The sequence below is a fragment of the Gossypium raimondii genome, chromosome 6 (genome assembly GCF_025698545.1).
Source record: "Gossypium raimondii isolate GPD5lz chromosome 6, ASM2569854v1, whole genome shotgun sequence".
NCBI lineage: Eukaryota > Viridiplantae > Streptophyta > Magnoliopsida > Malvales > Malvaceae > Gossypium > Gossypium raimondii.
Window position 1 is genome coordinate 15227680 of NC_068570.1, and position 17188 is coordinate 15244867.

The 17188-nt window shown below is 32.4% G+C and overlaps 2 protein-coding genes across 4 annotated transcripts; one reads left to right on the plus strand and one right to left on the minus strand.

The window, feature by feature from the left end:
• Nucleotides 1-2768: 2768 nt before the first annotated feature.
• On the minus strand, nt 2769-3733 carry LOC128041682 (protein MAINTENANCE OF MERISTEMS-like). The gene is made up of 3 exons (XM_052631979.1): nt 3354-3733; nt 2922-3003; nt 2769-2822 (listed from the first exon to the last, which is right to left on the minus strand). The coding sequence occupies exons 1-3, from the start codon at nt 3731-3733 to the stop codon at nt 2769-2771; spliced, it is 516 nt and encodes a 171-aa protein (XP_052487939.1).
• Nucleotides 3734-7049: 3316 nt separating this feature from the next.
• On the plus strand, nt 7050-10311 carry LOC105774565 (protein WHAT'S THIS FACTOR 1 homolog, chloroplastic). Of its 3 annotated transcripts, none has more exons than XR_008196661.1 (3): nt 7050-9875; nt 10023-10157; nt 10283-10311. XR_008196661.1 is itself a non-coding variant. In XM_012597098.2 (2 exons), exon 1 carries the CDS (start codon nt 7388-7390, stop codon nt 8786-8788), a length of 1401 nt encoding a protein of 466 aa, XP_012452552.1. In that variant the 5' UTR covers nt 7050-7387; the 3' UTR covers nt 8789-8795; nt 10023-10311. The 3 variants fall into 3 exon arrangements, 1 of the variants encoding a protein (XP_012452552.1); XR_001127426.2 differs by having other exon boundaries at nt 7050-8795; nt 9712-9875; nt 10023-10311; XM_012597098.2 differs by having other exon boundaries at nt 7050-8795; nt 10023-10311.
• Nucleotides 10312-17188: the final 6877 nt, after the last annotated feature.

The following is a 17188-nucleotide window of genomic DNA, read 5'->3' on the forward strand; positions in this document are numbered from 1 at the left end:
GAGCCGGTGATGGGTGTGGTTGGCGAGTTCGAGCTACATTTATACAGAGGACTCAACAGTGGCAAATACGAAAATTAGAAGGGCGTCATATATGTAGTGTCGCACGTATATCTCAAGACCACCGAAAATTGGATGCCAAAAGTATTTGCAACTGCATCATGCCACTAGTGAAAGATAGTCCAATCATTCATGTGTCAACATTGATTGCAGACATGCAAGCTCGATTTCAGTACAAAGTTTCGTATAGAAAAACGTGGTTGGCGAAACAAATGGCTATGCAACAATTGTACGGCAACTGGGATGAGTCATACAATGAACTTCAAGGTTGGATTTCAGCGATGGTGGAGTACATCCCAGGAACTATCATGGACTTGCAAACGTTGCCTTATAGAAGCCCTAATGGACAATTGGAACTGGGGAGAAGAGTTTTTCGTCGACTGTTCTGGACTTTCGCTCCATGTGTTAGAGCCTTCCCCTACTGCAAACCACTAGTGCAAGTTGATGGAACATGGCTTTATGGAAAATACACGCAAATACTTCTAATTGCGGTTGCATAAGAAGGTAACGGAAATGTACTACCGATCGCTTTTGCCATCGTGGAGTCTGAGAACTCCTAATCGTGGGCGTATTTCATTCAGAACTTACAGAGACATGTTGTCAGGCAAGCCAACATTTGCATTATCTCCGACAGATCGAAGGGTCTTGTTGCTGCGATCTGACAATCTGAGGTTCCATGGAGGTCCATCTATTGTATTTGTCACATCGTTGTCAACTTCCATAATCAGTACATGAACAAAGACTGGCGCAAACGAATTGTGAACATAGGTAAAAATATCATATTTAAATTCGTATTTGTAATTATTTCAAGTCCATTTCCTAATTCGAATAGTAACATAACTTAAAATTGGAATACATACGTAGGATACGAGCTGGAAGCACACCGTTTCAGACATAAGTTGGCGAGGTTAGAGACTGATATGGTGGGGTCCAATCCTTCTCTCAGACAGTGATTAGGTAGCATAGAGCCATGGCAATGGGCTCAATGTTTTGACGAGGGGTACCGATATGGTCAAATGACAACTAACCTCGTTGAGGCCATTAACTCCATCTTGAGGCGTACGAGTCACTTACCAATTTCAGCGATTTTTTCAACCACATTTTATAGGCTAGCAACCTTAATGCCAAAAATGGGGTTGAAACAAGCAAAACAGTTAGAGGCAGGACACGTGTACATCGAAAAAATTAGGGATGCCATGAAAGAGAATGCTCAAAGGGCCAGGTCAATGAATACAGAACTATATTCCCAAAATTTGGAAACTTTTTGAGTGACAGACTATATCGGTCGCCGGTCGAGGATCCCGCCACGGTCCTACGGAGTTGATCTCTGAAACAGGCGATGTGAGTGCGGGATGTTCCAAACACTACGTTATCCGTGTGCACATGTGGTTGCAGCGTGTGCTACCTACAGTTTGAATACCGAACAATATATCAATGATGTGTGCACATTTGAACGTACGTTGCGTATTTGGCGTAACGAGTTCCCCGTATTAAGGGATGTATCAACATGGAAAGTGTAACTACCTGTGTTCGAGATGTTGCCAGATCGGTCACTACGTAGGAGAATTAAAGGTAGACCAACAACAATGAGGATTCAGAACGACATGGATATAAGAGAACAAGTCGATCCAAAACGTTGCATCATATGTAGAACAGTTGGATACAATCGGAGCAAATGTCCCTATGGAAACATCTACACTGGTCAATCTTCACAGTCTGAAAGAAATTAAATGTTGTACCTAATGTTTGCATTTTATGATCTCTTAGAAATAAAGTTTGTATTATTTAGTGTTAAGTTTTTACCTAAAATTAACAGTTGCAACTTTAAAAACTTTAAAACATATTATAAATTATATAAAAAAAGACTAATATATAAGTTGTGGAACCCTAAACTAATACAAGAAATATTACATAACACTTGAAATTTACATAACTTAAAATTGGAAAGAATCGAGAGTGGTATCGTCGTCCGGGGTATAGCGATTCACGACCCTTCGTTGACGGGGTGGACGTTGGGGTATACTGTACACATCAGGAAGATCGGCAGTTGGATCGAATGTGGCCTGAGGCGAGGTGGAGTACATGTTATTACCAAACATATTAAATGATATCGGTGGTTGCTCTGGGTGAAATGAACTCGAACCGCCTATGTTTGGGTGATATGAACTTGAACCGCTTATGTCTGGGTGATATGAACTTGAACTGGCAATGTCCGAGTGATATGAACTACTCTGCGACTCATCACAAAAAGCGTCAACCCATTGGTCCGATATGTTCAAAGGTTGGTCCTCCGAGTTAGGCTCCACCATATGTTGATCCTCTAGCTCCCCCATAGGTTGATATCCACGTCTGGAGCCGTGACCCGATACTATCATAAGTTGTCCACCATATAAATAAACACGCTATCGAGTCATGTACCACTGCATATATTCAGTCGAGCGACTAAAGTCAAACATGCACGAGTGCATCTCAGGCCGTCTGTCGTACCGGGCATTCCATAGTGCTTCAAAAGATTGATGTTCTACGCTCCAATCTGTTGTATGTTTCCCCCTCATGGTCTTACCGTGAACTTCATCAAATTGTTCTGGCTTGACTGGCACAAATTGTCTACACCCAAATTGTCGCATAACTCAATCATCGTTGTACCTCTCAATAGTTGAAAAGTTGAGCACCGGCATGTTAATGCACCACATATGGGCTTCAGCGTGAACTCATTGAGGAATAATGGTTGCAATGTTCATTGCAGAATACGACATCCACAAGAACTACACAATATAACATAATGAGTTAAGTCACATCACATACTGCAAGTGGATAAGTTAAATCAACGTTACTTAAACCATATAAATATTAATATATATTACTTTCTCTCTGGCATATGCCTCTATCATTTGGCGGTAAATGATTAATGTTTGGCTCGCACCAATTCCCGGAGAAGTGGCCCATCTAAAACCGAAACAAACACGTTAGCAGTTAAACTTTGGAAAATATTATCCACATTTATGAGTTGTTAAATGTTAAGTATAATTTTGTTTTTACCTATTTATAAGTGGCCACTAATATGGTTAGTGCCTAACAGCTGCTAGAAACGACATCCTGTATAAAGCCCAAGACTGTAGCAGAACCAGACAACCAGCTATGTTACTAACCCCATGTTTTGTTGCTCGGTAAAGCTTATAGTACAATGTGACCAACACTGTCGATCCCCAACTGTAACTACCAGCATGAGAAAAATCCTCCAATAGAGGTAAGTACTTTAAGTGGACCCTATTAGACGTGTTGTTTGACATAAGTACCCCCCGATCAACTGCATAATATAGGCTCGCGCAGCACACATCACCTCGTACTCAGTGGCAGTGCTCGATAACTCCTTAAAATTTGCTCTCAACCATTTTAATGTCAAGCATATGAAATTCCGTTCCCCATCATTAGGGGACCATCCAAGCAATCTGTGGCATAGTACTGAAGGTTCCAACACATTGCTTCGACCCGTGACCACAACACCGTCCACTCGTAACCCAAGTTGCATAGCGACGTCTTCCAATGTGATAGTGCACTCCCCGCACGGCATAATGAAAGTGTGGGTCTCCATACACCATCGCTTAACCAAGGCAGATATTGAGTCCGCCCTCAGGTCAAACCTCCGGATCAATACGACGTCCCTAAATCCCGCCATCTGTAAGTATTGCATGACTCGCTCGTCTGGATCGTACTTGGGAAAATGAAATCGCGACCTCAAAACCCGATAACCGTCCTGTATGGTAATTTTTTTTATAAAAATATGATAAATCAAATTATCTATATAATTTAAACATAAAATTATATATTGAAGACTAAAATTGAAAGGTTGAGAAAACAAAAACATCACACTTATACTATACCAACGTAGCCATTCTAAGTATTTTTTTATTTAAGTTAAATTAAATAAGTAATAATATATTAATAATAGAATGAAGATTTGTCATAAAATATTAATCATAGTTAAGCATTAAAACTAAAGGCAACTATATAATAACAAAAAGTAAATAAAATAATAATAATATCCTAAAAACTATAGGTTGTATGGGTAAATATAAAAATAAAAAAAACTTATTTTATTGAATTGATATCTATAGTAATATATAGAGTTTTACATATAATATAAAGTAGGCATATTCAAACTTGAAAATTTATCTTACATACATGAACTTTTATCTTACATATAATATATAGACTTAATTTTTTAATATGTTCAAAATTTTAATATACTGATTATTAAAAATTTAAAATTGGTTATACTCAACATTTTCTTTTAACATATTTAAAAATTTAATATATTTAAATTTTTACGTTTTTAAAATTTTAAATATATTAAAAATCATTTTCTCGTTTCCTATTAAAAATATATTAAATATATTAACATTTTAAAATATATTTTAAAATATATTGAATATATTATAATTTTAATATTGGTTATACTTAACATTTTTAATATATTTAATTTTTAAAATATATTAAATATATTAAAATTTTAAAATTGGCTATACATAACATTTTTAATATATTTAATTTCTTTAAGTTTTTAAACATTTTAAATCTATTAAGAAAATCTTTTTGTCTTTATCTATTAAAATATATATTAAGTACATAAATTTATGAATGTGTACTAAAATTAAAAATTAATATATAAATTTATAAATGTGTATTAAAATTTAAAAATTATAACCAACACATACTGATTAATTTCATGCAAGAAAATAGTTAAAAAGGAATAATAATAACTAAATAGAGATCACATTCATGAACCAAAACATGTTGAGCAAAGTAGTGCTTAGCAAGAAAAAAAGAGAAACTAAAACGATTTTTTTATTTAATTCATAATTAATTTTACTGTTTCGTCGAACTTCGATGAAGTGTGATCTGTATCTCCAGAAGACATTTTGATATCTGCATAATATAAAAAAAACACATAAATACAATATAAATAATTATTATATTACAATAACGGGCAAATTACCAATAAAAGCCGTTTTTTTCAAAATTTACCGAAATGGGCCGATTTTTTGATTATTTACCAGAATGAGCCATTTTCCGCGAAATCGCGTCCACGTCAGTGCGATGTCAGGGTACGTGTCAGGACATCGCGTCCATGTCAGCGTGATTTGCTTACGTGGACACAAATCGCGCCTACGAGGACGCGATCTGCTGACGTGGATGAATAGTTTATGTTTTTAAGCTTGGAAAACTTTGAAAGGCCATAACTTTTCGCTCGGTTGTCCGATTGAGACGATTTTTTAATATTTCAAATAACTTTTCAAGATCTGCACGCTGGAAAATGGCCAGAGGCGGTTTGTCGAAGTTTTCGTCGAAAAAGATCATTTTTTGCCCCTAAATTTTGATTTTTTCGGTTTAAAATTGAATTTTGAAACATTCAAATCATTATTTTCCTTATTTATTTGAAGTAAACACATGATCTTATTTTACAGAATTGTCTTATATCATCCTGTTATAGGTATAAGTCAGCTCATTCCACTTTTGAGAAGTTCCCTAAAATTTTCCATTTTATTCAATTTAGTCCCTAAAACCTAAATAGTCATATTTTCAAATCTAAGCTTTGTTTTTCAATTCAAATTCAATTTCATCCTTCCATAACATTCAAATATTCTTAAATACAAAAATTTCATGCTAATTTTGAAATAATTACACTTTAGTCCCTATACTCGTAACTAACAAATTAACTTTAAAAATTAGTCCCTATTCATCTCTAAGCAGTTTGTCAGCGCGTAGATCTCGAAAATTTATTCGAAATAAAAAAAATCGTCTCAATTGGACAACCGAGCCAAAAGTTATGGCCTTTCAAAGTTTTTCAAGCTAAAAAACATAAATTGTTCATGCCACGTCAGCAAATCGCCCTCTAGGCGCGATTTAATCCACGTCGACAAGAAGTCGCACCGACATGGACGCGATTTCTGGCGTGCACTCGACATCGCTATTGGCATGAACGCGATTTCGCGGAAAATGAACCATTCCGGTAAATAATTAAATAGTTGGCCCATTTCGGTAAATTTTTTAAAAAAAAGGCTTTTATTGGTAAATTACCCTACAATAACTATAAAATATAAATTTTTTTTAACTAACTTAACTTTTTTTTTCTCTCTTTTCTTTCTTCTGAAGGGGGGACCAAACCCCCTTATAGAATATTGGTTTTTATTTAATATTTAATTTCATGTCTAGTCACATTACTAACATGATGTGATCTTATAATATATATTTTAACTTTTAATTTTAATTTTTACTTTTTAATATATATATTTTTAAATAAATTTATTTTTAACAAATAAATCTTTTTTAACAAATATTTTTATTTTTAATTAATTCAAATTTCACTTTTTAAATAAAATATTATTTTTAACTTTTAAATAAAATTTAAAAATGGTTTGAATATCTTGGCTTTTTTTTTTATAAAAATAACATAAAAATTTAATTCATTATCAAAATAACTCATTTTTTAATTAAACACGAAAGTGACCTGAAATCTACAGTAAAAGTTGGTGGAGCCAAATTGATTTTAAATGCCAACTTAGATGTCCTACGTGATCATCCAAATTAAATTTATTTAATTAAAAACTTATTTTTACCCTAGCAATTGGATATCCAAGTCATTTAAAATTCATTTGAACTGTCATGTAAGACTGTCGTTAGGGAGGTAACGGAGTTTAACTGTAGAGTGACCACTTCGTAATAAAATAATAACGCAAGTGATTAAAACATAACATTTCAAACATAAGTGACTAAAATGTAATCTGGGATAAATAAAAGTAACTATTTTGTAGTTTATCCTTTTAAAAATTTAGATTAGATAGTTCAATAAGTGCTTGACATGTGTATATTTTATTTTTAATATATTTATTTTTTATTTCCATTTTGCCACGTCAGATTTTTAGACCAAAAGTGTTAATACTATTTATTATTGTCTTTTACTTGATTTGCTTATTTCGAAATTGAGAGGGATTGAAAAGGTCTTTTTACCTAAAATATTTCACAAAATATTTCACGCCTTCTAAATGGACGATTAATGACAAGTGCTCTGCCTCCGCAAGGTTTTGATTGCCGTTATCGCCGCCGTCTATTAGTCTTCATCCTCTCCACTTTCCTTGCCTTCACTGTTCTCGCTCAATCCCTCAAGCTCCACACTTTGGTACTTTCCCTTTTTCTTTTTCTATTTATTGGCTTAGGCATGCGGTGAAAGAGAAAACCCCCCCACCAAATTCCCCTACTGACATTTTTTCAGAAACTTCTGATAGTCTATCCATACTTCCAGGAAGTTTGAAAAAGCAATAAAGCTTAAGCAATGGCCATTCCGTTTATTATAAACAAAGTTTTGTTGAATAAATCCGTCCATATCCAGCGACTACTTTCAAACCACCACCAAATGCTTGATCTTTTGTCAATGAGAAGGATGTGGTACCAACAAACCATGTTTGGGTGGTTTCAAATCAAACCAATGACTTCCAGTAGACGAGTCCAAGACCGTAGCAAGAACAAAAGAATTCACTATCTCGAAATTGTAAAAGAGAAATGGAAAATATTATCAAAAGTACTGTTTTTGATGGAACTTTTAAAGAAAGAAAAAGAGATGGTTATCCCCTTAAGGTCATTGGACAGATACAGGAAGCAACTTAATTTGCCAAAACCCCATAAAATAACTGATTTTATTAGGAAATGTCCCAAGTTGTTTGAATTATACAAGGATCAAAGGGGAACCTTATGGTGTGGAATGACTAAAGGAGCTGAGGATTTGTTGGAAGAAGAGGAAAGGTTGATTGAGGAACAATCAACCAAAGCTGTTGAGTATGTTACTAGGATTTTAATGATGTCAGTTGATAAAAGGATTCAGTTAGATAAGATTGCTCATTTTAGGAGAGATTTTGGTTTGCCAATTGAGTTTAGGACCAAGTGGGTGAATCAGTATCCCCAACATTTTAGGGTGGAAAAATCTAAAGATGGGGTTGAGTTTTTGGAGCTTGTAAATTGGGATCCTGCTTGGGCTATTACAGAGTTGGAGAAAAGAACATTGGGTTTGAATGATGGGATTGGACGTGAACCGGGTATACTTTCTTTGCCTTTTCCTTTGAAGTTCCCTCCTAACTACAAAAAGGTGTATAGACATGGAGGGAAGATTGAGCATTTTCAGAAAAGGTCTTATTTGTCTCCCTATGCAGATGCTAGGGAGCTGAAAGCGGGGTCATTGGAATTTGATAAGAGGGCGGTTGCAGTTATGCACGAGTTACTTAGCTTTACCATTGAGAAGAGATTGGTGACTGACCATCTCACTCATTTTCGACGGGAACTTGTGATGCCACAGAAGTTGATGAGGCTTCTTTTGAAGCATTTTGGCATCTTTTATGTTTCTGAAAGGGGGAAGAGGTTTAGTGTCTTCTTGACTGAAGCTTATGAAGGTTCTGAGCTGATTGAGAAATGCCCATTGGTGCTTTGGAAGGAAAAGGTCCTGAGCCTTATTGGTTATAGAGGAAAGAAGAAAGAGGTTCCTACTTTCAGTGACCTGTCAGACATGGAGGAAAGGGATATAATTGAGGAAAAGGATATTATCGAGGGTGATACTGAGATGGAAGACACATGTGCAGATTTTGAGGAAGAGGAAATCATGGGTGGTTTAGATGCTGTTTCACCTACTAATGATGATGAGTTGGAGATTTCTCATTTTTGCAATTCATACAAAGGCACTAGTTAAACTTGAGGTTATTTTCTTTTGGACGTTTAGTTTTTGTGTCACTTCAGTCAAGTTTGAAAGTTCAAAGATGTCATTACTTTTAAATGAAAAAATTTAAGCAAAGCTTATTGCCTCCTTGATAACTGTTTGTAAGTGTTTTACTGTCTTTTTCTAGCTGTCATCTTCCCTGTGTATAGAAGTTATGTGTTGAAAATGAACTAAAAGCTTAATATGCATTTGAAGTAATAAATGTTAAGATATTCACAGCTCAAGTTGTCCCTTTAAGCAGTCCTCTGAGCTCATGACTTGTAGCTTCCTGTATCTGAAACTGATTGGTGGTTCTTGATAAGAATTCGCCATTTGTTTCCCAAAAAGTTTTGACTGCTTTTCACATTGAGGTATATGGATTTCCGCCGGGATTTCAGTTATATATGCATAGATTCCTACGTAATTTGTACCCAACATGGATGGATAGCAATTAATATCACATCCCATGCTTGCTTCTGATATTTTGATATTCAGATTCTGTTTGTTGATTCTGAAATTTGGAAAATAGTCTCTCCATTATTTTGGGATTTAATGGTAGCCATTTGAAACTTCTAACCAATGTTTAGTATGATGCGATACTTATTATTGGCAATGTTGCAATGACTTACATTTTCAATTGTGACCTTTTCTCTTCGCGCATGAAGATATGTTATCTGATTGAAGCTCACTTTATATGAATAGAGCTTCTTCACTGTACTTCTATTAATTGGTCTTATCAGATACAAGCTTTTCTTTTAGAGTGAACACTATAAAGTCTATAATAGTAAAACCTTTATGAATGGATTGTCTATTCTCGAAGAACGCTGATTGGAACATAGGCCTATCATTATTTGTTCAACTATATTTTTCCAAATTATTTCTTGTCTTTCTTTTGTTTAAACAATTCATTGTTTCAGATATTCCCCTCTATTCAGATTGCATGTTCAGCTAGCAGACAGGTTTATATATACGGGTGCTTTTATCTTGGATGTTAGCAATTCTAATTTGCAAGATTGCATAATAGCATGAGTTCTTAGTACGAAATCTTTCCTTCAACTTGGGATTTTGTCTGGGTTTTACAGTGAGTAATTTACTTTTCTTTCACTTTATGTGTTCACATGAAGTTTAAATATCTGTTAGAAGTCAATCTTATTATTACCTTATGGCAAGCACTCATGATTGTGACTAAACCCTTACGTAAACTGCGACCCAATTTTCCTTTTCTCAGATTGAAAAAGAGAACTCCTTCAACAGTGGAAATATTTAAAGTGAAAGGACAGCAGAAAAGTTCTGAGACATGAAGGTCATGGCACAGCAGCAAGAAATTCGGCCAATGACTGGACCATGTTCCATTTTCATACTGGTAACTCACATACAATTCCTTTGGCCAAACTAGAATATTTTGTAGTCTCTATAGATGCCTAAAGCAAATCATGTTATTTTAGATTTTAATGAATGCTTCTGTTGTGATGAATTAACCCTATCCAGCATAGAATCAAATTTGAAAGCTTCTGTCATCTAATTGCCGCCTTTTGCCAAATGACATCCTATCATATCCTTTCAACCGGGAAGAAACTGATACGTGGTAGAACTTTTATGATTGTGACATTTGAGATCTTGGAAAAGATATATTTATATTATTCAGTCTAACCTAGCTAAGTTGAGTTGAGTAAAGCTTCCATGGTCTCATTCTCAACCAACTTGTTTAAATGAACATGGAATTCGTAACTACACATTTAGTGGTTTCACATGGTCAAACTGGCAGGGCAGAAAGTGAGAGACTTTATCATCTCAATTAAGTTTAGTTATAATTATTAATACAATGTAAGTAGGTAATCTCTCAAGTTATTCGTATGTATGCAAAATGCGTGGAAGAAGATTAATGATAATTAGTTATAGAAGAGGAGCATTGAGCAAGGTCTATGTGTAGTGGTACAATTTCAAATCCCTTGTTATTGTTTTCGCTAGACTTTGCTGTTTTTTATGTTGAAATGGTTTTTGTCATGGGTTTTGATGTATTTTTCATATTTTTATACTTTTGCTTAATTTATCTATTAAATTTTAATTATTAGAAAATATGATATACCAATAAAATTAAAACTTATAATTATAAAACAACATCGTATTTTAATTAGAGTACTAGCTAATTATCACAAAAAAGAAATTGAAAATTATTAAATTTTCATTTAGACTTTAATTATGGTTTGAAATCTTTTTATTATAATATTATTTTACATGAATTATATGAAGTAAAATAATTATTTAATGAATTAATAAATACATGCTTATGTAACAATATGAACTAGATCCAAGTAAAGATGGTGACATCTCAGCTGGTAGCTTCAACAGAATCAACTTGTCATTTAGGCCTCAATTTATTAAGTAATATTAAAAAATATATTTGTAATCACTGAATTGTTTTAATGTCAGTAAAATAATATATTGAATACAATTTATTTGAAAATTAAATAAATTTTACGAAAAATATTTACTTTTCTAGAAAAGTTCATTTTTTAGTGTTTAGATGAATTTATGTAAAATATTTATTTTGTTTGCAGATTTTCGAAAATATTTTATAAAAGCTACTTTCAATGAAAGTAACATATATTTGAGATTTTTTTTATCTTTTCATTGTTTAATTGAGTTTGTTTTATATCTATAAATTTATATTTTACATTTTCTTTGTAAAACAAATACGATATAAACTTAATAATAAATAATGCTTAATTAAAACTTAACTTAAATTACATATATTACATTTATGAGAGTACATATTGACACATTAGAGTTGTAATGGATAAATGAAGCTAAACATTATTAAACAACTACTCATATTTATATAATTAAACTAGGTTAAAATATGTCATAAGTCTTTGTACTCTTCTTAAATTTGAAATTTAGTGCATGTACTTTTATTTTTGAGTTAGTCCTACTTTTTAGATATCAAAATTGATTCAGTTGTTAGCATTATTAAAATATTTTGTTAAACTCATGCTCATTATAACATCATTTTTAGTTACATGAATACCGAGTATTTTTATTAAAAATGTGACATCAACAAAATTGAAAAAACTAACAATATTAACAATTGGACTTGATTTTTAAATCTAAAAAGTAGAGGAATAAATTCTTGAAAATAAAAATACAAAACTGAATTCCAAATTTGTGAAAATACATATTTATAATGATTACAACACCCCAGTCTCGAAGGTCGGCCGAAGTGATACACAAATAGAAAACATATACATACTTAATTCAAAGTTGGATGATTAAAAGACGCATTTAGTTTGAGAAAGTTTCAAGAACAAATAAAAGTTCAATTTAAAACTTTCAGTTAAAATCTTTCTTTTTAGAACAAAACTCTGGCGGTAACAAATACATACAAACAGAAAATACTTCATTTAACTTATCCAATCTCTCAAATACACATGCTTATATAACTCTAACCAAATAAGATAAATATTTTATTACAAATTCAGTTTAGAACAGAGTTACACGCCACCTCCAAAACATATGTATGTTACAAAGCAAAAGCAAACAAAGCTCACCGTAGAAATTGCTTCTTCTGGCCGAGTCCCTTTTACAAGTCTACGACGAGGGAAAGAAAAATGGAGTAAGTTCAAAAGAACTTAGTGAGTTCCAACAAGGAAAACTCAACACTACTCTATACGCCAAGACACATGGGCGAACACCCCCATTTCATTGGCAAGCACTTAACCATGGCAGATAACCTTCCAGGCGAACTCTTCTACTAGGCCCATACCTTCTTTCATAACATTGGGCATATACTTATATTTTTCCCTCCAAAGAGAACTATAACATTAATAGAGCTGATGTTTCTTCTCCAACACAGTCTTTCTCATACTTACCTTTAAATCACAAACATCCCTTCAAGCGAATTCTTACATACTTTCAAGACTTACTAGGGTGTATTCAATATACACATAATCAATTCTTATAATTATGCTACGTTTTTAACAGAACAATAGGGATCAGAACATATTTCTTAACAATTAACCCTTTCTTTTCTATCAATCAATACACGTATCAAACAACACATATAGAATCAATTTAACTTCTTCTTTTCGTAACCTTCCTTAGGTTGAACCTTAGGCCACATATATCAGAACATATCTTACGTATCATATCATTTCGAACACCTACATGTTCCCGTGAGTTCAGGGCTCTTTACTATGGTTAACAATTACCATGTCCTATCGTAGGCATCACCCATATCGTTAGGTTGGTTAGCAACTAACATGCCATCCCAAATATAACACTTACGCCAACTGGTTAGTAACTAACATAACCTACCTGTGGCCGCCAAATTGGTTAACAACTATCATGTCCTACCAATGACCCATCATACATTCCCATCTGGTTAGCAACCAACATGCTTTACCAGTGGTCACACTTATCTGCCATTTTGGTTTGCATCTAACATGCCCTATCAGTGGCTCATCGTATTAGGATACTAAGTTCATACCCTTAAGGAAGTCATATCAATTTCATGCCACGAACATACACACACAAATGATTATATACAACAATTCTCAAAGTTCCAAGACTCTGTTCTTACCTGAACTCTAGCTAAAACAACCACACTCGATTCGACCGAACGCTCACCCTTAATTCGAGTTATCTGAAAATCCAAATAAGAAAAGACAAAACTATGTCATTTTGATAAATGTTTACCCAGTAGTCTTACTTTCCTTGTAATAGCCCGATTTTTAGAAATGTTGAAAACAGTGGTACAAGACCACCAAATTCAGGAAATAAGCTCGTAAATTTTATTATTTAATAATTACGAGTCAAATATGATTTTTAAGAGATTTTTGAATTAGTAATTTGTGTTTTATAAAAATTTATTAAGTCAAGAAATTGAGGAAAAGAGGTATCGAGACCACGATGTTATAAATCGAGCCGTAAATATTTGTATAAATATTTACGGAGTGTCAATATGGTAGTGTTAAAGTTTCGTCAGAAAATTTTAACGTTTCGGCAGTCAATTAATTAAAAAAGACTAAATTGAAAAGATGCAAAACTTGCTAAAGTGATTAAATAGCTTAACAATTAAATAAGAAAGGACTAAAAGAGTAAATGGACCAACTTAAGTGGCAGAGACAGCATACCGTTAAAAAAATCAAAGATTTTTATGTATTTAAGGACAAAATTGGAATTACAATAAAGTTTATGTGGCCAAAATTTATTTTAAGGATTTCAAGACCATTTCTTCTTGAAATTTCGGTGGGAAACAGCCATGGAAGAGGGTTTAGAGCTGGTCTTCCATATTTTAGCTTCAAGTAAGTGTAATTCTTACATTTTCCTTGAAATTTTTATATTTTTAGACTTTTACAATTAGGTCGAACTTAGTATTCTACTAATTTCTCATTTTGTTGAAAGTTTAGAAAGATACCAATTGATAAGTTCATATTATTTTTGTTATTTGATGATGAAATTGATATGTTAATGGATGTTTAAAGGTGTTTTATTAAAGAATTTTGGATGAAAACATGTTTTAGGGATTAAGTTGAAAAATATTGAAATTGTGGAAAAATTCTAAAATTTCATGGAATCTATGGGCTGTTATTGATATGTATGAGAATTATTAGGCTTGGATCAAGGATTAAATTGCAAGAATTTCATTTTCCGAGCTTAGGGATGAAATTATCATGTGTTAAAAGTTTAGGGTCAAAATGATAATCAATATATTGCACTAAAACAGTTTTGGGTAGCAGTAGTGTGCCAACTTTGAAAAATTGCCAGAAATCATAGGATCGAATTAGAAGATGAGTAAAATATGAAATTAAAGCTTATTGAGTCTAGTTTCTCACAGAAGAAACGGTGTAAGCAATAGAATTGTAAATCATGAGATATAATAAATTTTGTGAGACAGAGTCAGAATAATTTCGGAATCCCCTGTTATGACTTTAGAAAATCATTAAAAATTGTACAAAATTAATTATGGGTTAAAATTTATATTTTTAGAATCCTGAATGAGTCTATTTTCATGAGAAATAAACGGGAATACCATCCGAATTCTGTACAATGAGATAATCAATTTTTAGTGAAGAGAAGTCAGAACCGTCGAGCAGTGCAATAAGGGAAACTTTAAAGAATAAACTGTACTTATTGGCTAAGTAAAAAATTCTGAAATTTTTATGTTAAAAAGATATATGAATCTAGTTTCAGGTAAAATTAACGGATTTTAATTTGAAGTTTCGTAACTCCAGAATAAAATAATTTAGTGACTCTGACTCAGATGGGCAGCTTTAAATTTACATATAAGTGAGTAATGAAATTATGTATAATGTTATTAAGCGTGTTATATACATTAGGGATATGGAATGGAGGGGAGGAAGAGGACAATAAAATATATGAATGAATTGTGTATAAATGGTTATATGCCCGATTATAACCGGTCCATGGTAAATTGAATGGTAAATACGTATTAGTATTGAAAGAATTATTACGGTATTGAAAAGCAATTGATCAAATGTTTAAGAAATTTAGTCATGGTATATATATATATATATGTGTGTGTGGTAATTTTGATATATGGATGTATTTTGGTTGTGGATTGATCATGATGATAAAGGTTAGGTATAATTGGTCTATTAAGTGACATAATTGAAAGTATGATAGGTGGGTCACTCTATGTGTGAGATGATGGTATAATTTGGCTTGGTTAAGTAAGTTAAAAGGATGATTACATCATTGAGGTTTCACTGATTAATTCAGTTTATGTGATGGAAATGTCAAGTACGTTTGTCTTTGATGCGTGATGATTATTTAATGCCATGAGAATTTGTTTATTAGTGAGGTTTAAAATGTATCTATATTTTGTTATATAACTTGTTTTGTAATTTATTTGACAAATGATAAAAATTCACTCTGTTACTATGTGAGGTGAATTATGATTTGGGTAGCATATTCATATTTTGCAATAATAGATAAAATATATTTATGTCATGGGTGAATGGTTAAACACTTGGGCTAGTATAAGGTGTATATTTAGTAAGGTTAGTTGGTAATGAAGTAACATGTTTTGGTTTAACATCGAATAGAGAAAATTTGTACTATCTTTGTGGCCAATATTGATAGTTGTATGGGAGATGAATGGATAATGTATATGTGACACTTAGCTTATGAGATATTGAGTAATTGATATATTACAATAGTTAAATAGGAAAATGTGACGACATGAGAATATGTAATGATACGGATCAATTCAGGTACTCGTGATGAATTCAACAAGTAAGTGAAAAATTTATAAATTCATACGACGAGGAAGTGAAAGATTGTGAGTATATTGGGCCACATAAACCCTAATTAGCGAATCAAGAATAACAATTTGCAAGTTTTAGTTTAGATAAAATTTTACAACTTAGTTAATATGGTTAAAAGTGTATGTGTTCTGGTAATACCTCGTACCCTATTCCGGCATCGAATATGGGTAAGGGGTGTTACATTCCTTCCCGAATCTCCCCACTTTCTCTTTTTCCTTTACTCAAAATTAATCTAAAAACTTGTACTTCGTCTACTAGTTAAATAATCGGTCCATGTAAATGCAACATTAAGTATAAATAATAAGATTTGTTAACTCAACTCGACTCGAAATTTTTTGACTCGATTCGACTCAATTAAAAAAAATTCAAATTGAGTTCGGTTGCTAAAATAGGATTCGTCAACTCAACTAACTCGAAATTTTTTTACTCGATTCGACTCGATCGAATACTCACTCCTAAACAAAAATCATATGTGCACAAAAAGACAACATTTAGATCCACAATTCCCACAATCCACTACTGGTGTACTCAAACGGAAGAACTTAACACACAAACTTACCTAAAGAAACATTGATTGGCTGGTTCTTCACAACAACCACCCCAAAATATAAAGACTACAACTTAAACTTCGCCTAAAAAGTGAATCATAACAAACTTACCTATAAATCAAACAGTCCGCCACATACATGGCGCACAACCAATACAAATACCTCTCTGGCGGATAGAATATAAATAAGTCTTACCTTGACTTAAATCTTAACTTAACTTTTAGCCTATACAAATCATCAACAAGACTACGTCGGGCGGTATATTACAATTATAATAAATAATTATTATTAAAATATTAATATTGAATATTTTTCAATATTATTTAAAATTATTATTTTTAAAATTTATTATTAAAATAAAATTTAAATATTAAACAATTTATTATATGATTAGATATGGATAATTAAATATGTATATTTAATAATATTGAAAATTATAATATTTTATTAATTTTAAATATTTTAAAATAAAAATTATTATTAATATAATAATATTAAGCTTGATTTAAGTTAATTTTAATATAAAATAAAATTACCTATAAATGAGCTCTTTATTG

Bases quoted from the DNA above. Each gene is read 5' to 3' on its own strand.
- LOC128041682 (XM_052631979.1), bottom strand. From the start codon at position 3,733: ATGGCGGGATTTAGGGACGTCGTATTGATCCGGAGGTTTGACCTGAGG. The intron at 3,004-3,353 runs GTACTTATGTCA...TTTCGGTTTTAG, and splicing joins ATTATGCAGTTGATCGGGGG to ATGGGCCACTTCTCCGGGAA. The intron at 2,823-2,921 runs GTAATATATATT...TATATTGTGTAG, and splicing joins AGGCATATGCCAGAGAGAAA to TTCTTGTGGATGTCGTATTC.
- LOC105774565 (XM_012597098.2), top strand. From the start codon at position 7,388: ATGGCCATTCCGTTTATTATAAACAAAGTTTTGTTGAATAAATCCGTC.